The 25,115-nt window shown below is 42.5% G+C and overlaps 1 protein-coding gene across 1 annotated transcript in view; it reads right to left on the bottom strand.

Annotated features, from left to right (window-relative positions):
- Positions 1 to 606: 606 nt before the first annotated feature.
- The window catches only part of kif18a (kinesin family member 18A), a gene marked incomplete at its 3' end in the record, with an annotated part of 35,050 nt that continues 10,541 nt past the window's right edge, over positions 607 to 25,115 (bottom strand). Inside the window, exons 10-18 of the mRNA XM_083662322.1 lie at positions 20,203 to 20,365; positions 17,840 to 18,004; positions 16,471 to 16,610; positions 16,083 to 16,342; positions 14,338 to 14,394; positions 7,256 to 7,643; positions 3,039 to 3,131; positions 2,718 to 2,803; positions 607 to 764 (exon numbers count right to left, since the gene is read on the bottom strand). Of these exons, the coding sequence (XP_083518448.1) occupies positions 607 to 764; positions 2,718 to 2,803; positions 3,039 to 3,131; positions 7,256 to 7,643; positions 14,338 to 14,394; positions 16,083 to 16,342; positions 16,471 to 16,610; positions 17,840 to 18,004; positions 20,203 to 20,365 (1,510 nt within the window). The remainder of the gene's footprint in view (positions 765 to 2,717; positions 2,804 to 3,038; positions 3,132 to 7,255; positions 7,644 to 14,337; positions 14,395 to 16,082; positions 16,343 to 16,470; positions 16,611 to 17,839; positions 18,005 to 20,202; positions 20,366 to 25,115) is intronic.

The following is a 25,115-nucleotide window of genomic DNA, read 5'->3' as shown; positions in this document are numbered from 1 at the left end:
GTAACCCAAAGCCCATTCAAACTCAACATCAATAACACAAAGAGCAGATATTCAATTTAGAAAAAAAACAGAACGGTTATTACAAAACACGTAATACCTTGTTATATGTACAAGAAAAAAAACAAAGAAATGTAATTCCTAAAATGTAAACGGCTTATACAAACCTCTATCTGAGGTCCTGCAGTCAACATCGATATTAGCTGCCCTGGGATCTGTGGTCACCTATCAAACTAAAGTTATAATAAAACTAAAAGAATAAGTTTAAATGAAAAACATAAATCCACAGGACATGGTTTTTCTTGGCCTTACTATGTACATCAGTGCTTCTTAATACACCACACATACATACATCCCCATACATTATAGATATAATGCAGTTGTTAATGTATCTTTTCAAAAAGCCTTCCCAGGTCACTGCAATGTAAAGTTGAATAAAAGAACATAAAAGAATATGGCAGTTTTATTTATTACATGAGCTATTTGCTACATATAAATGTTTTTGGTTGTATGGAACAACTTGAAAAAAGATGAACATAGAGAAGGGAAAAAAAAAACTAAAACAATGTCCAAAAACACAAAAGATCCTGCTGTCAACAGGACGTGGCTTTACATCCTCCTGGCCATTTGCTTGAGTTGGTGGGAGGTTTTAGCGAAAAAGGACTTGGACCTTTGAGGTTCAAGTAGGTTGAGATTACCTTCTGAAACACTCCTCACAACTCTTCTGGGTTTGTGCTCAACTCTTCTGGGTTTGTTCTCCTCTGACCCTGAGGACAGACCGCAAATAAGAAATAGTATCAAGAGTGATGGATAGACCAAGAGATCTTTCCATTTCAAATAGCTCTAAACAAATTCATGTAAAAATGGTTCAAAAGAAAACTTATGGAGGCTGTTTATACGCTATCTGAAGCAGCCTCATCTGCCTGCTAGCTCTGCCTATTGCAATTGGCTGCAAGTCACAATGATCAATCACGCACCCCCCCCCCCCCCCCCCATGTTACCAATTTACAATAAAGGATCCGTTAAATAAGGGTTAATTAACACTTAATACACATGACCTAACCCTTAAAGTAACAGTTAACTAATGTGTCTCATTTACTAATGTGTTCATGTTAGTTGGAAAATGGGTGTGATCCAAGCGAGGGGGCCGGCCCCCCACACTTAACGCCCCTGGCTGACATTGGTTTGGAGTTGCGGGCATCGCGGCCTGTGTGCATCCTGTACGGTAGAGATGCGTGGATGAGCTAATCCACGTGTGTGATGCATAAACCATCCGCCTGTCATCCGTCCGAGAAAATTATTTCCTACTATTTTTAGATCCGCGGCTCAATTGACCTGCTGCAGCCTAACCTGAACTCAAACTTTCGTCCTGGTCCGCATGGACTTGGGTACTTGGGTATGAAACTGGGTCCTCGCGTGAACCTCCTTCAATGCACATGCTGCAGATGTCATGAGGTTTGCTTCTCATGGCTGTCTGAACGTTGTTCTGCAGGCTGAAGCTGCGCTCTGCAGGAAGTGGTCAGATCAAAGTCAGCACACTCTCTGAACGGGGGATTTCCCCATCGTGCAGCACACACATCACCAGCACACACATCACCAGCACACACATCACCAGGGGTGAGGAGCACAGCTGCTGCACCAGCACACACATCACCAGGGGTGAGGAGCACAGCTGCTGCACCAACACAGGTAGAGTCTGAGCCAATCTGACAGATTGCCCACTTTAAAACTCTGACTATGTATATATATACTATACTGCTAGACTCTTATGGCACGACTAATGTGTAATAATGTAGAATATTCTAATGAATGTGTAATTACAGATGTTACCTGTTTCAAAGTACCCTATTGCTGCCGCCTGTCTTAGCAGTTAAGTGCTTTCCTTTGGCTGCTACTGTAGTTCAGTGGGTTTTGGTCGGAGACTGATAAGACTAATAGCATTGTAATCTGTGGATTCTCAGCTTTCATTTAACATCTTGTTAGGACTCTTATTGGTGCAAACACAGAGAAAAAAAATCCAACCATTACCACCACAGGCAATAGGGCAGGCATAGGACCAAGTCACTCTGGTCCAAGTCTCAAGTAAGTCCCAAGTCATTTGGTCCACGTCTCAAGTAAATCCCAAGTCATTTGGTCCAAGTCTCAAGTAAGTCCCAAGTCATTTGGTCCACGTCTCAAGTAAGTCCCAAGTCATTTGGTCCAAGTCTCAAGTAAGTCCCAAGTCATTTGGTCCACGTCTGAAGCCAAGTCATTTTTTTCCTCAGAAAAAGTAGTAAAAGTAAACGACAGGAAAATATTCGGTTAACGCGACCACTGTTAGACACGTTAGTTAACCGTTAAAATAAAAAGCATGGGTCTGCCAGGGACGTGTTTATATCAGGGTCAATACTGCATTTTGGAGACAAACAACACACATATATATATATATATATATATATATATATATAGAACAAACTGTGTTATTCTGAACACTTGAACAGCTTGGTATGCTAATGTTTGCTGTAGGTGGTGCAAAACTAAATGATGAAAGAGAAGAGATGATGCTTTAGATGCTTTGTATCAATTAAAATTTCACCGTTTCAGAGTTTCCCCCGGCTGTGAGTTACATTACTATTACATTACTAACCCGGCTGTGAGGGGAACTGTGTGTTGATACTTACGAGTAGAAGGATGCACTGGTACTAACCCGGCTGTGAGGGGAACTGTGTGTTGATACTTACGAGTAGAAGGATGCACTGGCACTCTCTGGGGCTCTTGCTTCACACGCTTAGGTGCTGAAGGACCCAGTGTCCCCTCTTCTCTGATGCTGTGGAAGTGAAGAAGAAGGAAAATAAGATGCATCAAACCCACAAGTCAGAAATTGCACAGTTTCTATGATTAGATTACCCTCCAATAACACTAATTAACCAAGTTGTTTTGGTGAAAGTTGTGTACAGCTGCAGCTCCAGCACAAATAGCCCTAGATGTATCCTAGCAATCCACTGTCAGTATAAAATAAGACGATAGGAATAAGGGAAACTTCGATGGCAACGGAAACTTACCGGTCGAGTTTACGCTTTCCTTGTGCAGCCGATGTCATGGCCATGTAGGCCGGCTTGGAACGCCTCATGTCCAGTAAAGATGGGTTCTGCAGCCTATGGAGCACAGGTTCATGTTAGCATGTTAGCATGGCATTTCCTCTGTTTGGATTAACACACTCCACATGGGAACAATTTAAAACAGGGGAGATGAGCAGGACAAACAATCTATATTCCCCATTGTATTCAAATCAGACAATTTAATAAATAACAATGCTAATACCATTTGACAGATATTTTACATAGACAGCAATTTCCAGCTACATTATATTGCAAAAGTGTTTGGACGTTTCTTCACCTTCAACCTTTGATGCTTCATTTGGATATAAGTGCATTCAGAAATGTGGACATGCACGTTTTGTTGTCTCAGATCACTTTGCTTTGAAGCAAACATTTTGGCCTTTGAACCTCCAGGTATGAAATGTGCAAATGAGTGTTTTGGGCTGTTAATGTCCTGACCTGCATATTGCCTAGACTCACCAGTTCCCAAAGGTTTTGGGGCCAGGGACCCCTCCTTACAGGGGAGAACATTTTCCAAAGACCCCCTCATAATCGTAACAGCGATGAAGCATGCGTACTAGCACATTTGTAGGCTACTTGATTTGAATTCTAAACCTTTTTAACCTAAATACTTCAGACCTGTTTCATAGTGAGTAGTCTCGCTGGCCAGCCTCCCCTCCCTTCCGTGTCGTCTGGCTGCAAGGAAACGGGCAACAGGGATAAGCCCTCCCCTGCTCTACAGCTGCTCTCCCATTGGAGCGACTGTTTCAGTCGCTGCCGGATGTCCGCTCCCGGCTTATTACAAGCTCTGTCATTGGCTCCGACCATGTCAATCAGAGCGGCTTCCTCTCCCTCCTCCCTGTGTGTCGCTGTAAACAGTGCCCTGCCGCCTCAGTGAAAACAACAACGCTAACTAGTTAGCAAGCTAACGGCAGAAACCTACACGCTAGCTCGTTGCTACATGCTGAAAATGGCAAGTTGGATTGTTGGAAACTATTTTCCAAGGGCACTGCCGCTAAGCGCCGCCCATCGCAATCCCACTATGGAGACCTGCGGCGCCAGACTCATCTCACGGCAGGGAGGGGAGGCTCGCCAGCGAGACTACATAGCGATAAACAGAAACCCGTTTCAATATGAATCATGTTAACACCACAAAAGAGGGTAATTTGATCCAAATAGCATTTGGACACAACTTGACAGCATTTGTAGCAACAACTCTTCAACTAATTGATCCTTCTTTCAGAAAATAAACCGTAGCAAGACTGGCATCGTCCTAATAAAGACATTTCAAATGACCAGACTAAAGCTCACATTCAGTAAGTGCTTCAACGCATGACTCCTTATTCAAATCATTGTCAGAAAGTTCCCAACAAATCATAACAGACTTATAGATTAGCATAAAGTGGGCATGTATGTAATGGGGAGACTTGTGGGTACCCATAGAACCCATTTTAATTCAGATACCTTGAGGTGAGAGGTCAAGAGACCCCTTTGAAAAAATTGCCATGCGAGTTTTTCGCCTCGCCAAAATTTTGAGCGTTATCTATCCGCCCGCCTTCACCAACAAGCTAGCATGATATAGTTGGTACCAAATGGATGCATTAGCTAGTTTCATACGCTACATGATGTAGCTTTACAGAAAGACAGTCATGCCAGTCGCAGATGCGGGCGGCCATTTCCATGTATGGCAAATGGCCTGCATTTATATAGCGCTTTTATCAAAAGCGCTTTACAATCAGTAGGTACATTCACCCATTCACACTGGCAGGCTACCATGCAGGGTGCTGGCACAACTTCGGGAGCAGTTTGAGGTTCAGTATCTTGCCCAAGGACAATTCGACATGAGGACTGGAGGAGGCGGGGATCGAACCACCGACCTTTTTTTGTCCAAAGTGATTAGTGGATGACCCGCTCTACCTCGTGAGCTACAGCCGCCCCGCCCCCGGTGCATACAGCAATTTCTCATGTAAACGCAGACCCCTGGAGCCCACTTTGAGAAGCACTGGTCTAGACTGATTCTGTTGTATATTGATTCAGATTGACTTGATTAGCCACAGTAAGTAATCAGATTACATACAAGGACTTTGACTTGGTGCAAGTATGCAGCGTAGCTGAGAAGATCATATCACCTTGATTTTAGGATCTTTACAATGGCTCCCTGCTAGTTTCAGAATTTATTTTAAGATTTTTCTGATCACATTTAAGGCAAGAAAGGGTCTGGCACAAATCACAGACCTTGTAAAGGCTGAATTATGCTCACCCTGCCGTGAAGGGCGCGGGGGTGGAGCGAGGGCCGGGCGCGTCAAATGACGTAAATTTGTTGGGCGTGGTTATTCGGTAGCTCCGTCTGGCGCTCGCCTTGTGCATGATTTTTTTTCTAACAGCGCGAGCAGCGCACGGCTTCTCTCCAAACATGTCCGCTTTCAAGCCACTGAACCCTGAACACTGAGCTGTGTTTTTCGCCACATTTCTTGACCCATGTGGTAGGCTATAAACTTTGATTTGCAACTGTTCGTTTTTAGTCATTTCACCAAGTAAATGTGTTGTGTTGAGAGCATTATTGAGAGAGATTAAAAGCAGCACAGAGTAGGCTATCAGGGCTGAGAACTAAAACGGCTTTCAGTAAAAACAAGTTTGGTGATTTGATTCCTTCATGTGCTGATGTGGGGTGGTTTGAGAGTGAAAGCGCACTCAGTACTGCACATAATAGCGTTTCATTGCAACTTTTCACGGGCTGTTCTCACCATTGTACAATACATGCTGATCACTTTCTGAGTATAATAGCATCTGCCCCAGCGCGAGGTCTGCAGGTGACTCGCGGGGCCCCACCCCACGGAGCTTTGCTCGAGTATAAGAGCACCTTAACACTACTGTAAATGAACCAGACTAGCCTGAGGACCTTGGTCAGGTCCCTATTGGCTGGTCCAAAACGACTGATCTTAGTGATTCCAAAAAGCACTTTCTGCTGTAGGTGCAAAGTACTCATGTTTAGGGATACATGAGGGGGAAATCCCTCCGTGTGATATGTTGTGGTTGGTGCTGAGATTTGCCAACATACTGTATTAATGTACGGTGCTATTGAAAGCTGCAGATGGGAGAAGCTGAGTGCAGCCATTAAGTTGACTGAGATAACTTGTTTTTATATTTAGAGGTTTTGGTTGAGAACAAATTTATTTAACAAATTATATCATGTCTTTAGGGCGGTCATGGGATTTCCTCTGTTGTGGGCATACTGTAATTCAGTAAGCCTAACCCTTATGCTCCAATTTGAAGTCTGTTTCCTCTTAAGATTTGGTACTTTCCCCGCCCAAGACACTGGGACACTACCCCTGCACTGCTTAGCCTTGACTGAATCTTACACTACCTACACGATTGCAATACTTGCATTTTAAAGTCCTTTAATGCTAGTTTTTTGAAATTGTCCCTGGATAATTTTAGTTGTCATCTCATCCATAGTATGTCTTTTAATAAACCCTTCAGTTGCTTATTTTGCATCTTTCAGTGGGCAGCCTGAGGGATGTATTTCAAGACCCTTTTTATAGAACCTTTAATTGCTTTGTTGAGCGAAACTGTTGTCAGTTCCGTCTGTGAGGAACATTTGTTTGCTGTTTGTTATAATAGGAAACATCATGTTAGAAATATGAAGCTGGCTGAGTTCAACAGGTATTTGCGGAGACAAATTGTCTAACCTTTTGATGTTCTGACGCTTAAAGTATACTATGTTTTTCTCTGATTTCACGACACACTTTTGCCATTATGTACACGTTCAGTAATCAGGAAATGACACACAAAGAAATTCTCTATCGTAGAACACATGTTCTCTAACGTAGAACACATGTTCTCTAACGTAGAACACATACGCGGTGGAATGTAGTTTTGCAGATGCTCAGGTCAGATGAGCTGGGTAGATGTTGGTATATTTCATGGAAATGGTGTGATGTTGCTGGTTGGGCTCCATATCATTTTTCTGTTATTCTGACAAAACCCATTTGAACTGCTTGTCACCAGTAAGAGGCCTAACAATGGCCGCTCATTGTTTCAACGGACAGCTGACTGGGAAACCAATAAGAACCAGTAAGACAGTATATATAGATATAGCATATATAATGTATATATATAAGCACATATAGGGCCAAAATTGTTGAACGTATCGTTTGACAGGAAAAGGGAAATGTTCACACCTTTTGGGTGGACTCTGCTTGCAGTCATTGGCCCCGGGAAGACGGAGTGGGTGGCTGGGAATTGAGAGGTGCGTGGACTTTGATGCTTGACAAGGGCTTCCAGTGTCTATTATGATGGTTGCATTAGTCGCCGTTTGATCATCATTGTCTTGAATTTCAAAGGTCATGTTGGGATCGTTGGTGGTGGAGGTGCAGAGTGGCAGGGTCACAGCAGTCTTCTGAACAGGTTCTGGAGTGCTCTGGAGTGGGAAGATGTCATCCTCAAAGACTAGTGTCTGGGCGATGGGCCTGGGGCCTGGGCGCTGTGGTGGCAACGACGCGGACAGATTCCTCCTGATTGGGTTCTTTGAAGAGACTTCCTGTATCACATCTGTCTTAACTCCTCCACCTAAAAAGAAATCATTAACAGTTAACAGTAAACTAAAACAATGCAATGCAATCATAATGTGAGCTTTAACCAGAAACACAAAACAAAAGTGTCATGTGAGAATAGGGTGAATAGAGTCCATTAAGCTTGACTAAATGCTGTTTCACATTCATTTACACATCAGAATTGTTACTGTTTTATTGTAGAAGCCAAAAATGATGCTCTTTCATCAGTTTGTACCTTTTTGTCTGCAGTTAAAGCTGCAACAGAGCTAAAGGGACAGTCTAACAATAATGGGAAATCTAACATTTAATCAATTAAAACTTGTGACAAAGAACTCAATGTGAAAGGGGTGAATTGATTATTTAAAAATCAAATTCAAGGACTTTTCAAGCCCAATTCCCTTAAATTCAAGCCACAGTGACCTTGAACTTTGTCCACCAAAATATAACCAGTTCATCCTTGAGTCCAAGTGGATGTTTGAGCCAAATTTGAACGTTAATGAGCATGAAATGGGTGGTCACAGTGACCTTGAACTTTGACCACCAAAATCTAACCAGTTCATCCTTGAGTCCAAGTGGACGTTTGAGCCCAATTTGAAGCAAGTCCCCTAAAGCGTTCCTGAGATATCGCGTTAACAGGCATGAAAATGGCATTTGTGAGGTCACAGTGACCTTGAACTTTGACCACCAAAATCAAATCAGTTCATCCTTGAGTCCAAGAGGACGTTTGAGCCAAATTGGAAGAAATTGCATCAAGGCGTTCCTGAGGTATCGCCTTAACGAGCATGGGACGGGCGTATGTACGTACGGTGCGGACTGCGGACAACATAACATAACATCCCCAGCGGGGGGCGCTACGGTGTTAAAATAACCAAACAAAAAAATACTATAGCGACCATGCAGACCAAGGTAAAGGTCAATCTATTGCCATCCAGCAGAGACTGCAGGAGCCGCTATATTATAGGTACCAAGCAGCTCTCGGGACTTCATTGTTTGCCCTACCCAACTCTGAAAATAAGTCCCATCTGTTCACACAGAGCCACCTGGTAGAAGGCAGGAGGAGTTTAAAATGGTCTGATCCACAGCCCAGTCAGTCCATCACAAGTTGCTCTGGCCTCTCAGAGGCCAAAGGAACACTTGCAGGCGCTCTCAGTTTGGATGCCAGATGTGACCCTCTGGTTTTGAGAGCAGGTCCTGCCTCCTGGAGAGGCACCATCACTTTATATGTTGTATGGCTCTCCCATACTGCTGGCCGTTATAAGGCCATACACATGGCCATCTCGAGGCCACCAACAGCAGTCTGTCTCCGGGAAACTGATGCACTGCACACCGGTGTAGCTTTTGCACCCGGGAACACAACACTTTCAACTCATGACTATCCCTAACCTGTCCCTGGCCACTAAACTCAACAAGCAAAACAGATGAACATTTATTTTTTATTGTTTTATCATCTATTCAACAATTCTCCACACTCCAAAGGGCCAGCGTGGTGTGCAGGCACTTTTATCAACTTTGGCTGGGAGGGGCCTAGACGCGAGAGATGGGCGGGAGGGGTTTGGTGACGTCACTGATCAAGAGCTCTGCCAATAGAAAGAGAGGGACATTTGAGTCTACGCCTGGCCTTTTTGACTTTTCAGGATGTATGGAACTGCGTGTGAATCAGCTGTCCTGGTTTTTCGCATCATCTGTCTAGGGCAAAATACCTGATTTGACATCACTGATTGGGTTGATTTGACATCACTGATTGGGTTGATTTGACATCACTGATTGGGTTGATTTGACATCACTGATTGGTTGTGAAAAAGTGAAAATCCACCAGGGCGGGAAAAAAGTTGCAAAGCGAATCAAAGCTTTCCATAATTTGTCATAAAGTTAAAGGTACTGTAAGACCTGTGAAGCAATTTACATGCATTATGTTTTATTGCCAATGAGTGAATGGGATGTAAGCTAACTTAAAAATCAATAATAATAATGATGATAATAATGAAAAATAGACCTTGTCCGATGCCTATAACAGCCTGTGGGGATGAATCACTGGCATCAACTTCAATCAATTCTCAATAACTGTCAAACTAAATGAATGCCTGCAAAACGGTTTAGTTTTCGGATATGTGTGAGATCATATGCAAAATACAGGGTTAGGGTTGGGTTGTTTTTCGGTCAAGTTCTCGATCAACTATTCTTCTATGTATATTTGTCACCTATAATTATGGATGTATATTGCTGCTCAAATATGCTAGTATAGTTAGTATAGTTTTATTTCTCATTTCTATTTCTATACTTATTTTATTGCTTGTGTGCTGTATTGCTGCTGTAACGAAGGAATTTCCCCCCAGGGATTAATAAAAGTACCTACCTACCCTTCTAACTTTTATATGACTTATCATTATGCAGTATGATATTGATATAACTTGAGATTCACATAAATTATTACACAGGAAAGCACAAAACCTGATAGATATAGCCTCAAAATCACAAGGATAAACCTATAAAATGGTAGATCTGGAATTAAAACTAATCAACAAATACTGAATGATGGTTTTACAATGCATTTGAAAAATTAACTTGTGCATGTTGCGTAACAGAATGGGGTCAACTCAAAATAAGTGCATTATGACGACGATCAGACCCATGGCATTCCCCCTGGTGGAGCTGGATGTAAATATTAATACTGTTGAGTGTTGATTTTGACATGTTTAATTGTACTCACTTTCTTGCCATATTGTCCCTTATTTTATAAATTCCCTATCCTCTAATAAAAAAAATACAACAAATGCATAGATGATTAATTGATTTATAAATTAGCCTGAATATCAGAATGCAATATTTAACACATTTGAGTCAGAGTTCAGACAGGACAGCAGGATGAGCCGACAGTGATAAATAGCCATTTTCTGTGGTGGAGGCCAGAGGAGTTGTCCCTAGCAATAAATGGCAGCAGAGTTCCTTCAATCACATATTTTTGGCTTGTAGGGGATTAATACATGCATGAGTTGCTATTTCTGGTGGAGGCTGCACTGAATTAGGGTCGCTGCTGCTGTTTTTTTTTTATAGTGCTGCCTTTTCTGGTTGGTGGAGCAGGGGAGTTACATGTGTTGACGTTTCCCCCCTGCCCTGCTGGGGATCTGCATTTTCATGAATGGAGCTGACGAGGGATTGGGAGGGTTAGATGCTAGACAGACAGACAGACAGACAGACAGACAACAACCAGACAAACGGTGAAGGTGGGAGGGGCTAGAGTTGAAAGAAAAGCCAGTCGAACACGCATTTGGAGCAGAAAGGACAGCAGTAATGTGGAAAGTGAAAAGTAGGGGAGAGAGACAGCGGCCGGGTAGAAAATGGAACGAAGAGAGCCAAAAGGAAAAGGAACAGCACAAAGGGGAGGGAGGGACAGAGAGACCTGAATTGAAAAGCAAGTGCATAGCCAGAGATGTAGGTGTGGACATAATGCATTTTGGGGACCGTTGACCGTCCCCTCCTCCCAACGTTTCTGATTACTCTGAGTGATTTACTATTAATATCCACAAAGAGTTAACGCTCTTTCAAAATCCCAGGCCTCTCCAAAAATGATCAAATATGATTGGCATAGCAAGCTGCAGGGTGGAGGCGGAGCTAGCTCTCATAACATCCAGAAGATGAAAACAGCGTCAGGACAGGCTCAGCACAGGGTGGAGCTAGCTCTCATAACATCCAGAAGATGAAAACAGTGTCAGGACAGGCTCAGCACAGGGTGGAGCTAGCTCTCATAACATCCATAAGATGAAAACAGTGTCAGGACAGGCTCAGCACAGGGTGGAGCTAGCTCTCATAACATCCAGAAGATGAAAACAGCGTCAGGACAGGCTCAGCACAGGGTGGAGCTAGCTCTCATAACATCCAGAAGATGAAAACAGTGTCAGGACAGGCTCAGCACAGGGTGGAGCTAGCTCTCATAACATCCAGAAGATGAAAACAGTGTCAGGACAGGCTCAGCACAGGGTGGAGCTAGCTCTCGCACAGGGTGGAGCTAGCTCTCATAACATCCATAAGATGAAAACAGTGTCAGGACAGGCTCAGCACAGGGTGGAGCTAGCTCTCATAACATCCATAAGATGAAAACAGTGTCAGGACAGGCTCAGCACAGGCTGCTTGCTGTTTGACAGAATAGGATTTGTTTTTTTACATTTATGCACTGATTTTTACAATGACAAATAAATGACACATTAAAATGTGTGTGGTATTTCAGCTCTAGATAGCTTGCAATCAGTTAGTACTAGTGGGTCGCGACTCACCAAATACATTTAAAATAGCATTTATTTGGTCTCATTTATAAAGTATTTGACATGTATAAGTTTTCAATAACATACATAAAACAAAGTTATGAATTACCGAATACGGTATATACATCTTTGAAATGGCTGGTTTACCAATTCAAGAATATAAGGTGATGGGAGACTGGCAGTAAAAATGGTCAGGAACGTTATTCACAAATTTGCTCTCCTCGCGATGTATTATAGATTATTTATGTATTATAGATTATTATAGATGTATTATAGATAAGGCCCATTGTGAATTGGGTCGCGATGGTTTGTCATTTTGACACACAGAGATGATGTCAGCGGAGCAACAAGGGTCAACTGGACAACACTGAGCGACGTTAAGGATGATGTCATGTCATCATGTCATGCCCCACAATCATCAACTGACCCACTGATGATGTGACATGAATTGACATGAGTTTCGTCACACACAGACACACACACACACAGACACACACAAAGTGCGCCCATAGTCTCCTCTCCACCCATGGGTCGGGCGTGGGTAAACGTGGGCGGGTGAGAACGTAGGAGCCATGGATGTTTCTGTGTTGCCCTCAGACTGACTTCACGGTATTTGAGGGTAAACTGGAGCACGAGGCAGGGGTGTGTGTGTGTGTGTCAGTCAGCTGGTCTAAGGCAGACAGAGCAGGGGAGAGAGGAAACGTTTTCTGTTGACGCACAACGCACATGTTATGCTTTGTTTACATAAGCGGCATTGTTTAGGCGATGCTAGACTGCACAAAATAAACATTCAAAACTCAGCTGCCGAGTCAAGGTGATTGATTAGAGACAATACAAGTGAGACAGATAGGCTAACGTTAGCCTCCAGTACGACCACAGACAGATAGGCTAACGTTAGCCTCCAGTACGACCACAGACAGATAGGCTAACGTTAGCCTCCACTACGACCACAGACAGACGGACAGATAGGCTAACGTTAGCCTCCACTACGACCACAGACAGATGGACAGATAGGCTAACGTTAGCCTCCACTACGACCACAGACAGATGGACAGATAGGCTAACGTTAGCCTCCACTACGACCACAGACAGATGGACAGATAGGCTAACGTTAGCCTCCACTACGACCACAGACAGATGGACAGATAGGCTAACGTTAGCCTCCACTACGACCACAGACAGACACTGCCTGTTTTCCATAGCAACAGGCAACAACATGGATAAAGTGAAAGTGGAGAAGTTGGATGTTGTAAAAGTGGATTTCCATTACCGCAACAGTGATCATAAAGGCAGTATGGATTATACCGCACATAATTGGAAATATCTGGTAAGTCTTTGCTTGTTGTACAACGCTATAGTGTCTGATAGAAGCTAACCACCAGCTGCTTAGTGAGCTAGCAGCTGATGATTACGTCCATCCTGCTATTCGCCTCCCGTGTGAAACCGTGGCAGTTTGGTTCGGGTCACTACGTAATGTTTCCACTGCAGATAGTAAAGGTTATTATGCGGTTCTGGGCGGGGGCGTGGGTTTCATGTTGGTGGGCCGGGGCTGGTTGCGGTACTGATTGGTGGGTTTCATGTTGGTGGGCCGGGGCTGGTTGCGGTACTGATTGGTGGGTTTCATGTTGGTGGGGCGGGGCTGGTTGCGGTACTGATTGGTCATATGTGCACATCGTGGGGCAGGGTCTTTAAAGGACTCTTGAAACACATCGCTTGTGAATTGTTCAACCTGTTGGAAACACTGTAGAATCAGCTGCAGGGAAGCGGTCTAAATGTAATAATAGTCATAACAAATTCCCTGCTGCTTTTATACATTTCCTTTGAATGAACTTTGGTCATCTGGCAGTGATTTTTTTCTTCAAAAGTGAAATTTCCCACGATGTGTTTAAATTAAATGTAGACCACCTGCAGAAAATATCATTACAGCCAATTTGGACAGCCATAATTCACACACGTTTTGGTTACATTTCCCCAAAGGTTCCCCGTGTGGTTTGGAGTGGTCATGACATTTCATTACTGAACTCTGGGCCCAGGACAGGATGTCTGCAGCACTGTGTAACTGGAAATCAAATTATACTTCATGTCTGATTTCTGTTGTTGGTGTCTATTGCTACTCTGAACAAGTCTATCCTTAGATAAACAAGAGATACACTAACAGATAGGAAGACAGACTGTGCTTTGCAAAGAAACTCAAACCACCAATGTCAGTGTACAGAACAATTTCAGGTTCGTACGGCACATCCTAAAAACAGCTTTGTGGTTAATGTCAGCCAGGTCCATTTCAATCACATTTAAGCATCGACTCTCAAAGTGCATATGTGCACGAGTGATTGATAGAGTGAGAGAGAGAGCAAATGAATGAGAGAGAGATTTGGCAGGTATGCAGAGGTTTTCAGATTAATGACTGTTAGCAAGACAGTGGGAGAGGAGAGAGTGGAGTGCAGGGAGACGTACCTTTAGGTGATGCAGCAGCACGGCGCAATGATACTCGTTTTGTGTGTGTCTCTGCACCTGAGAGTCAAAGAGTCATAACGAGATTCAATGACAAGCAGCACCATCACAAACACATTGTCCCATTTACCACACAGATACAAGCTTCAATATAGCTTAAAGGATAAGTTCACCCAAAAAATGAAAACTTCAGTCATCATCTATCTACTCGCCCTCATCATGACAGTTGAAGGTCGGTTGACGTTTAGTCCACAAAACATTCATGGAGTTTTCCAGGGAAACACAGTTACATAATTCCCCTAAAAGGTGAACAACTTTCAGATGTAAAAAGAAAAAGGACATAAATAAATAAATAAATAAATAAATAAATAAAACGCCTCCACTTAATCCAATTCTCCAGAAGCCGTGCTACCAAGTGGACTTGAAAAGACGTAATTTGCAGCCTGTTTTGAGCTGAAATCTTCACTGTAGCTCTGAACTCAAAGTCAAAGTGAAAACGTGACTTTTAGCTCATGGCTACAGTTCAGCTAAAAACAAGGTGCACATGACATCTTTTCAAGCCAACTTGACATCTCGGGGCTTCTGGAGACCAGGATTACCACAGACGAGCAGTATGGAGGCATCTTATGTATTTTTTTTATTATGTTTTAAATGTGGTCACCATTCACTTCAGTTGGTTATTATGAGCATGCTGTAACTCGGTTTCCCTGGAAAACTATTTTTTGTGTGTGGACTAAAACCTTCACTCCACGTTCCACCGGCATGGAGGTGAATAGATAATGACTGAATTTTCATTTTGGGGTGAAATTATCATCCAAACCTTATTTGCTTTGGCTTTTATCAAAAAGTGTGATGATTTAAATATGAGTAAAAATGTGTACTTATGTGTATACTGTACAACATGTTAGCATGTTGCATTCACATCGGCAAGCAAAAATGAATCTGCTAAAGCTTGCCATGGCCCAAATGTTCAAGGGTAAATTGCAACAAAGAAAAACCTTTTCCCAAAAATGCCATTAAAATGTTTCTACTTTTTATCCTTGACCTGAGGTAGGAAGGTTTTGCCTTCAAAATAAAAGCATAACTATCACACACTGTTGATCATCTGATAAATAAATAAAAAAAAGCAATGATTGCACTCCATTCTCACACACGATCGTCAACACTTGACAAATGTCCATTCAGAAAACGTCATTGCTGACATTTAAAGAGACATTTGCCTGAAAAAAGAAAAAAAGGAAGTTACAGATTGACAATTTATTTTCTTTTACATCAATAAAATGAGGAAAACCCTTTCCTTCTGTCTGCCTGGATTCATATCTCAACCAGTCCATCTGAAACTGCACATGGGCAAAGACCATTTTTCCATTTTCCCAAATTGAAGCCGTTATTAGCATTTTGGACATGCACGTCCCCAGGCACGGACTAGTAAATCATAATTAGCGCAGCCAAAAAACCTGTATCGGTAGTCTTGTCTTAGTTGTCGTTTTGTGATGTGACAAAACATTAAAATCTTTTATATTCCTGCTTTAGTGCCATCATACTTTCAGATTTAGCCTCCACATGACAAGTGTTGTTATTAAGTGCAATTTAGGCATAGACATCGTTTTGCTGTATTATTTTTGACCTTATTTGTCACCAAATCCTCCAAGCATACACACACACACACACACACTACTGTAATGAAGACAAACCTGTATGGCAAAGGAACAACAACAGAGTGGAGTGTGGAGGAGATGGTGACTTACTGCAGGGGCTACTCTGGTGGTAGAGCAGGTGAGAGAAAGACAGGATGGGTGCCAACTCGCTGCAGAACCCAGCGGGCCCTGCCTCATTTGTCTGTTGTGACTCCTCCCCCGTCTCTTCGCTTGTCAAATGTTGCCCCGCCCCTTCCTCATCGGCCCAGACCACGCCTCTCTCCCTCAGCACAAGGTGCTCTAGTTCACGGTTCTCCGTCCCGTCGGCCGGTGTGGCCAGCGCAGCCTCACGCAACGCAAGGGTGTTCATTCTGAAACACAACAGGAACGATACAAGCAAACAATGTTAACAGGCTTAGAGTGTTTGGAGGTGAATTTCACACAAATTGACCGTTTAAGTTGATGTAATAAGAATGACTTTCAAGTACTGTCAACCTACTTCTGTATGCGTTTGTTCTCTTGATCCTGCAGTGCGGCGAGCTGGACCATCTGCTTGATGTGATGCTGGAGATCATTGACCTGCAGCTCCAGTCTGTGGCAATAGAGGTCCTTCTTTAGGAGCTGGACGTTGAGATCAGACTGAGAAGAGACGGTGAGGCAACGGGCATTTTGAAAAGGAGGAACAGGCAGAATTAGAGGAGAGAACACGCTGTCTGGGGGTCAGCAGAGCAGACGACAGAATCTTCAAAGTTCTGTTTTCAGCCATTTTTCCTATGAAAAGCTGTCCGCTCGGGGTAAGGATAAAAAAAACAAAACAAAAAAAAAGCCACGCTGACGTAAAGGAAGTACGAAACAACAGCAGAGAGAACATTTGAGCGGCGGGTGCGTCATAGTTCCTGGAAAAAAGGATGAAGAAAAGAATAACATGGGCTGGTTTGAGGTAACTGGCTGCTGTGTGAGGGATGAGTAAAGGCTATTGATTTATTCTCTTCAGTGATCCAGGAGTATAACATGAGCACGCTTCTAATTACTGGGAGAACAGATGGGAAGAAAACAAAGACAGTCACGACACCGGTGGAGACACAGCCTACCTTCCAAAATAAACAAACAAAAAAACACAGAGTTTTCTATCAGTTTGTCCAGTGAACCTATGTCTAATCATGTTCATTATGTCTAATCATGTTCATTTGTCTAAGAGTTACTTGTTAAGCCAACCGGAACCAATTTCCTTGTATGTGTGTACATACTGTGTACTAAGCTGATTGTGATTTTAATATCAGGTGTTGCTTACCATACATACACTTCTATTGACAGTTTAAAAGACTAACACTGTACCATGAATCAGGTAGAAATTATGTCCATTGACAATTTCACTGCACAGCCTAATTACTGACGCTGTGTTTAGGAACTCGGGTTTGAAGGTTGTCAAGTCACCAGAAATGAAAACTGACTTTGGATCAGCTTCTACATCAAAATAAGAGCAAGGCAGAAATGCTTTGAGTAAACTGAAAAACAAAACATTAAGTGTGAAAAGAACTTTTAACAATTCACAAAACATAATTAAAGCCTATTTTAATTTGAGGAAGGAAGGACACACGCACGCACGCCAAGTATATAATAAGTGGCTGTCTATTTAATGGTACCCCCAAACAAATCTGTGCTTAAAATGTGTAATTAAAATTCATCCAAACAATTTCTGGTTTATTTGAATCCATTAAAATATAAATGACAAATCACAACACTTAGATTAAGTTAGAATTACTTAATCCAATTTAACAGAAATTTGTGATACAACTTAAATGTGTGAAGCTTAGAAAATCAATCAAAAATATGTTTTTGAGTGTAAAGGGATCATAGGAAGTCTTCACCTCTGGGTTCTGGGCATTTGTCCTCAACAGCTTCATCTCATCCTCCACTCGATGAAGACAGCCATCGTTCTCCTGGAAGCGGACTTGTGCCTCCTCTAAACGCTTCTGGATGTGTTGCTGCTGTGCGCGTAAGGCGGCAATCTTACGCTCATGCTTACAAGTGGCCTAACGGAGACAACAGAAAAGTATGGTGGTGAGTATACTGAATGTCATCATTTGAAAGTAAACATCATGGCCATTTCTCAATACCAAGAATGCGTTCTTGTTCTTGTGTTCTTGGGGAGAACGTTCTTGCTAGTCGTTCTTGGAAGAATGAACTTGCTAGGTCACAAGCACACATAACGCTGTTGGCAGTTTGAGACGATGCGTTCTTGAGGGTATTGCGCAATACCAGCGCAAAGGCCGCCTGCAGTACTACACAAATAAAAAGCTCCGCTGATCTAGATGCAGCCAATTGTGCTCTGGAGCTTTTTTGTCATTTTTCGCCATAAATGTTGGTAAAGTGGCACTTAGTGAAACCTACTACCCTGCTTGTAGGCATCAAAAGTCATCAGAAATTAATTTAGTGATGAAATCAAACTTTAAATTGTAAAAAAAATCCCGGCGCTTATGGCATCTTCTCTGCTGCGTTCTGCCTCTGCTTATGCTGAAATGAATGCTGGGATACGTGCCTTGCCAAGTTGACACAAGTCACCACCCAGAGCATCCTCGGTAAAGTGGGCATGTCGAGAACACATCCGGGAATTGTAAGCGTTCTTGGCGAAATGTGAACTTTGCATTGGAACAGTACTTGGGCTGCGACTGATGACGTTTCACAGGGACACAAGAACACACAAGAACCCTTATTGAGAAACAGCCCATGTCTTAGTATTACACTAGATGTGCACTCAGAGAGTGCTATGATATTAAAATGTTGTTGAGTCGGATCAGAACCCCTTTTCCCTAGCCCTGCACCCCTGCCTTGACCCGACCTGCTCCAAAATGTTATGGGTACTTCCTTGGCCCATGCTACACCTTTCCACCAAGTTTAATGAAAATCGGCCTGGTCATTTTTACGTAATCCTGCTAACAGGCAAACAAACAGAACAGACAAACAACGGCGAAAAGATAACCTCTTTAACACTTTCAAAAGAACTGAAATGCTAGACTCTAGCAAATTGATCCTCTAGCAGCTAGAGGATCAATTTGATGGTGGAGGTGGAGCATTTGGAAAATGTGCATCTGTGGCAGTGTCAGTCTGCAGGTCATAATAAACCATAAAAGCCAACATAGTTTAGACAAGATGGAAAAAATAGTCACGCTTTTTTAAAATCCAAAACTTCTTCATGAATTTTCCGAGGCCCTCTTTCAAATTTTCATGACCAAATTTGACTGAGACCAAATTAAAAAGTAACAGATCTAGACTGTTCCAGCGTCAGCCACGGCTTTTTCTGACATTCTGACACAAAATGAAACACATTAGAACTTTCCAACCCTTTCCTTCATTTGACACAACTGATTCCAGGAGTGTGGGAACAGTGTGGTAAGGTAAGTGTCAGGTGTAAGTGTAAGGTGTAAGATAGGTGTAGGACCCCAGTGACCATTTCCTCTCTCAATGTCAGCTAGTAGGCCTAAGTTTGGCGGGTCCTGTGAGTATAATGTGTTTTACTGTGATGATTGTCTTATTTTCTTGAGTAAGTGTGTTTATGTAGTTTCTAATGCAATTTTGAGTGTGACTAATAATGGATGTTTTTAGGATAGGTTATCTTCAAGTACCATATTTATTGGTGTCTAAATCTATTTTATGTTTGTGATAGGGATTTTTGATACAGTTTTTTAGATGACTATATGTTTTGTTATTATCTGTCCTGTTTTTAGAACACCGGGGACCATGTTGGAAATAAGTGTTTACACTTTTACATGCTATCCCTTGGATCTTATTGTTGTCTCAATATCCATTAATAAAGTCAATCAATCAATCAATCAATCAATCAATCAATCTCACATGAACATGAAGTGGACTTAAGGTACTGCAGTGTTTTCTGGTGCAAAACAGAACATCTACCATGACCACAATCTTGGTGGAACTCTACAAGTATGGGAGAAGGAATATTAAAAAAACACACGACAGTTGAAATCGCATTAAAAAATTCCACAAGTATTCCCCTTTTCTATTTGAGATGGTATTGACAGCTGGGTCTAACACTGGGGCTCAGATGGTTGAGAAGAAGGCAGGAATGGCAGGGCATGAACCCCGTCCCATAGGGGTGTGAATGAGTGGCTAAAATAACTCTAAAGGAGACTAGTGGAATGATGACTCAGCGGTTGTATTTTGTTCTGAGGGCATGAAGGAAACTGTGGACAGCAGCATAAACACCAGCTACCTTCTCAGTCTTTTCTTTGGCACAGAACAGTTGGACCTGCAGGTTGCCCTCCTCACTGTGGCGCTGGCGCAGCTCGTTCTCCTTCAGTTGTCTCTCCAGGTCCAGCTGTTCGCTCCTGATCTGGGCCCGGCTGGAGAACACTCGCTGCAGAGCTTCTGACACGCTGGAGAGAGAGTTCAAATATCACAAAAATGAGCGAGCAGATCTTTGCTGTTCAAATTGGAAACAAAAGAGCTTTTCACGAGTGGCAAATTCATACTTTCAAACACGTTCTTTCAGTGATGACTCTATATTAGCTCTAACAGACTGCCAAGTACAACTGAATGTGTCACACATCCTATCTTCAGAATAGATCCTATCTCAATTCAGATAAGGAATGGAGGTCAGAGGTTAATTGCTGGCAAAAAGACTGCGTCAATCTTTCATCCCACTTACGATGACAACACCTTGTACAAAAGGGTGCTTGTCAATAGGGGTCGGGGGGGGGGATCGATACAACATAGTATCGCAATATTTTGCCTGATGATATTGTATCGATATTTGGACGCCAAGTATCGATGTTTAATTTATTTATTTATTTTTTGCAGGCCACCGGGCATCTGCCCGAAGCGCCCGATGTTGCAGTCTGCGCCTGCAGTGGCGTATTGAGTCCAGAGAAGCTTAATAACGTAGCCTACGTGTGGGGCAAAAACAAAACAAAACAAAAAAACACTGCATGTTTTACTTCCGGTGAGGTCAAGGAAAAGGTAGGAAAAGGAGTTAGACAATATATTGAAATATCGCAATATTCAATATATCGCAATACTATCGTATCGTGACTCAAGTATCGTTTTAGTATTGTATCGTGGGCATCTGGTGATTCCCACCCCTACTTGTCAAGAGAATTAAAATGTTTTTTAATGGACTTGGCTGAAGGTAAAGCAATCTAAATCATGAAGCACTGTTGTGGGAGTCTACAATAATCAGCAATCAATCAATTAGCAGTCAATCAATTATTTTACCCTGACAGCACATCTACTGTTCAGATGGAAATCACACACAAAACATGCTTTCTACCATATCCGATAGTTCATAAACAATTGTTATGACAGTGGAACGCCAACCTTACAAACAGAGCCGTTTCAGGGATTGAGAAGGATGTGGTTAGAGGATGCTATGTCACATGTATAATAACGCTACATAGGGAGGGAATCTGTACTTATTCCTGTGCCATGATAAGATACCTCTACATCTATAACTAATAATTATCAAAATATTAACAGTAAATCAAGTGATCTCATCAAATATTTGTAGGACAAATATCTTGTAACTTACTAGATGTGTAATATGAAATTGACCATATCCTGACTCCAACCCTTTAAGATAACCTAGGATCTCCACAAAATCCTGTACTAATTCTGCTTGTACTGAGCCTGAGCCATGCATCTATATGGCTTCATTTGTTAAAGAGACATGAGGATACTAAAGAGATTGGATGCAAGTGATTGTCTGGTAAAGGTTCAAGCTGGAGCAGAGACAGAGCAGAGGCCTGCAGGTAAATAAGACTGGAGAGCTGTGTCTGAAATGTGACTGCACTCTCCAATGTAACCCCGCTGACGTAGGAGCCGTCGTGGCCTTGCTAGTCTGCTGCATTTTTAATAGTGTGAGAAGCGTGCAGCCTCTCTTCAGAGCCTCTCCCTGTGCCAGTTGTGAATTCTGATGCCAGTGAATGAAACGTGTGGGAGCCAGACTCATTCAGCTTTTTCTCTTTGCCCCGCCCCCATCCCACACAGCCCCACAGACGCCACTGCATCACTTCAACCAAGAGGACGACATGGGAGGATTTGGCTGAAAACACGTGAATGTCTCCACATATAAAGACATGTGGCACCGCTGCACTCCAGAGTGACATAGAACAAAAGCTAGTTTTAAAGGGACAGTTACTCTGACATCGATATCAAGATGTCAAACAAAGCTTTTACCGTTTACATCCTGAACCCCACACACACACACACACACACACACACACACACACACAGAGCAAACGTGCAAGTAAATCCATACATAATATATTTGTCACTGAACTGCCTTTGTTTGGGGTTGGCCTCTTTCCTTTTGTCACCGGGTCCCTAAACCTGAATCCAGAGTGACAGCAGCTGGTCCCCTAAACCTGAATCCAGAGTGACAGCAGCTGGTCCCCTAAACCTGAATCCAGAGGGGCAGCAGCTGGATGACGCACAGTTGTGACATGCGTTAACGTGACCTCCTCACAGAGTACTGTAGTGTAACAGTTGACACCTGCTGAGGGGGAACTCATTGTGGCACGCACCATTTCAGCAATGGGCTTATGAACTTAATATGCAGCTCCCCATGACTGCAGTACAGGTCCAGGGTACATTTACAATACATGTAAAACACGGCAAAGTATTCCGTTAAACACAAATATTTCTCAGATCCAGTGGATCCACTTCACACACTTTGTCTGGATCCTGTCTGGCTGCAGGTACAGGACAGCACAGCCTGTAGCAGCCTGATGGCTTTGTGCCACCGTGCCATCACACTTCTTAATAAACACTCAGACTCCTCCTGACTCCCCTCCATCTACCTCTGACTGTACGCCTGACGTGTGATATGTTACATCTACCTCTGACTGTACGCCTGACGTGTGATATGTTACCTCCATCTACCTCTGACTGTACGCCTGACGTGTGATATGTTACCTCCATCTACCTCTGACTGTACGCCTGACGTGTGATATGTTACCTCTGACTGTACGTCTGACGTGTGATATGTTACCTCTGACTGTACGCCTGACGTGTGATAAGTTACCTCCATCTACCTCTGACTGTACGCCTGACATGTGATATGTTACATCTACCTCTGACTGTACGCCTGACGTGTGATATGTTACCTCCATCTACCTCTGACTGTACGCCTGACGTGTCATATGTTACCTCTGACTGTACACCTGACGTGTGATATGTTACCTCCATCTACCTCTGACTGTACGCCTGACGTGTGATATGTTACCTCCATCTACCTCTGACTGTACGCCTGACGTGTGATATGTTACATCTACCTCTGACTGTACGCCTGACGTGTGATATGTTACCTCCATCTACCTCTGACTGTACGCCTGACGTGTGATATGTTACCTCCATCTACCTCTGACTGTACGCCTGACGTGTGATATGTTACCTCTGACTGTACGTCTGACGTGTGATATGTTACCTCTGACTGTACGTCTGACGTGTGATATGTTACCTCCATCTACCTCTGACTGTACGCCTGACGTGTGATATGTTACCTCCATCTACCTCTGACTGTACGCCTGACGTGTCATATGTTACCTCTGACTGTACGCCTGACGTGTGATATGTTACCTCCATCTACCTCTGACTGTACACCTGACGTGTGATATGTTACCTCCATCTACCTCTGACTGTACGCCTGACGTGTCATGTTACCTCTGACTGTACGTCTGACGTGTGATATGTTACCTCCATCTACCTCTGACTGTACGCCTGACGTGTGATATGTTACCTCCATCTACCTCTGACTGTACGCCTGACGTGTCATATGTTACCTCTGACTGTACGTCTGACGTGTGATATGTTACCTCCATCTACCTCTGACTGTACGCCTGACGTGTGATATGTTACCTCCATCTACCTCTGACTGTACGCCTGACGTGTGATAAGTTACCTCCATCTACCTCTGACTGTACGCCTGACGTGTCATATGTTACCTCCATCTACCTCTGACTGTACGCCTGACGTAGGGCTGCAACTAACGATTATTTTGATAATCGATTAATCTGTCCATTATTTGTTCGATTAATCGATTAATCGGATAAAAAAATGCACTGATATTGTTTCCATCCGTTTATTGAAAAACAACTTTTTTTTTGTTAAACAAAAACTCACCGGGCTTTGCTACATCAAATAGCTTTGACAGGGCATGAACGAATACAAAATACATACAAATGTATGGTGTAAGTGCAAAAGATATCTTCATATCTTCTTAAATAAAGTGCTTTAACGCAGTGGTTCTCAACTGGTGTAGCCTCAGGACCCACTATTTTCCTTGTCATGAAGTCGCGACCCAAATTTCGGATTTTTTTTTTAACCACTCAAATTAATTGCACAAAAAATAGCGCATTAATTTAATACACAATGCCTTCATGCACTGTTATAAACTTCAAATGAACAAAAAAGTGCAACAGAAGTGCAGCTAGGGCTAAAAACCAATTGAAATAAGGCAGACTTGAATTACAGGCCTATACATATAGGCCTGTAATTAATTAATTTAAACAAGTCAAACTGGTCATGCTCAGAAAGTCTTATTTGAACTGTATGAAATATGAAATAAAATGCAGACTTATCTTGAATTACATGCCTATATGTTTTTAAACAAGTTAATAATAATAATAATAATAATAATAATAATAATAATAATAATAATAATAATAAAACAAGTTAACCTGGTCATGCTAATCCAGTTTCAATAGTCTGAATTTAACTACGGTAATATGAAATAAAAAGGAATCACAGGCAGGCTATATGATTTTTAGTTAAACTGGTCATAACTTTTAATTAAACTGGGGCCATGCTAATCCAGTTTCAATCATCTGAATTGAACTAAAATTAAATATGAAATTAAAAGGCAGACTTCTCTTGAATTACAGGCAGAGCATATGCTTCAGCTTGTTAAACAAGTAGAACTGGTCAGGCTAATCCAGTTTCAATAATCTGAATTTAACTCAAATGAAATATGAAAAAAAAAAAAAAAAAAAAAAAATTCCAAAAGGGCAACGAATCGATAATCAAATTCGTTGCCAACGAATTTAATAATCGATTTTAATCGATTACGGTAGTTGTTGCAGCCCTAGCCTGACGTGTGATATGTTACCTCTGACTGTACGCCTGACGTGT

Source organism: Poromitra crassiceps, assembly GCF_964638095.1.
Source record: "Poromitra crassiceps genome assembly, chromosome: 28".
NCBI lineage: Eukaryota > Metazoa > Chordata > Actinopteri > Beryciformes > Melamphaidae > Poromitra > Poromitra crassiceps.
This window is presented reverse-complemented; position numbering and strand designations above follow the sequence as displayed.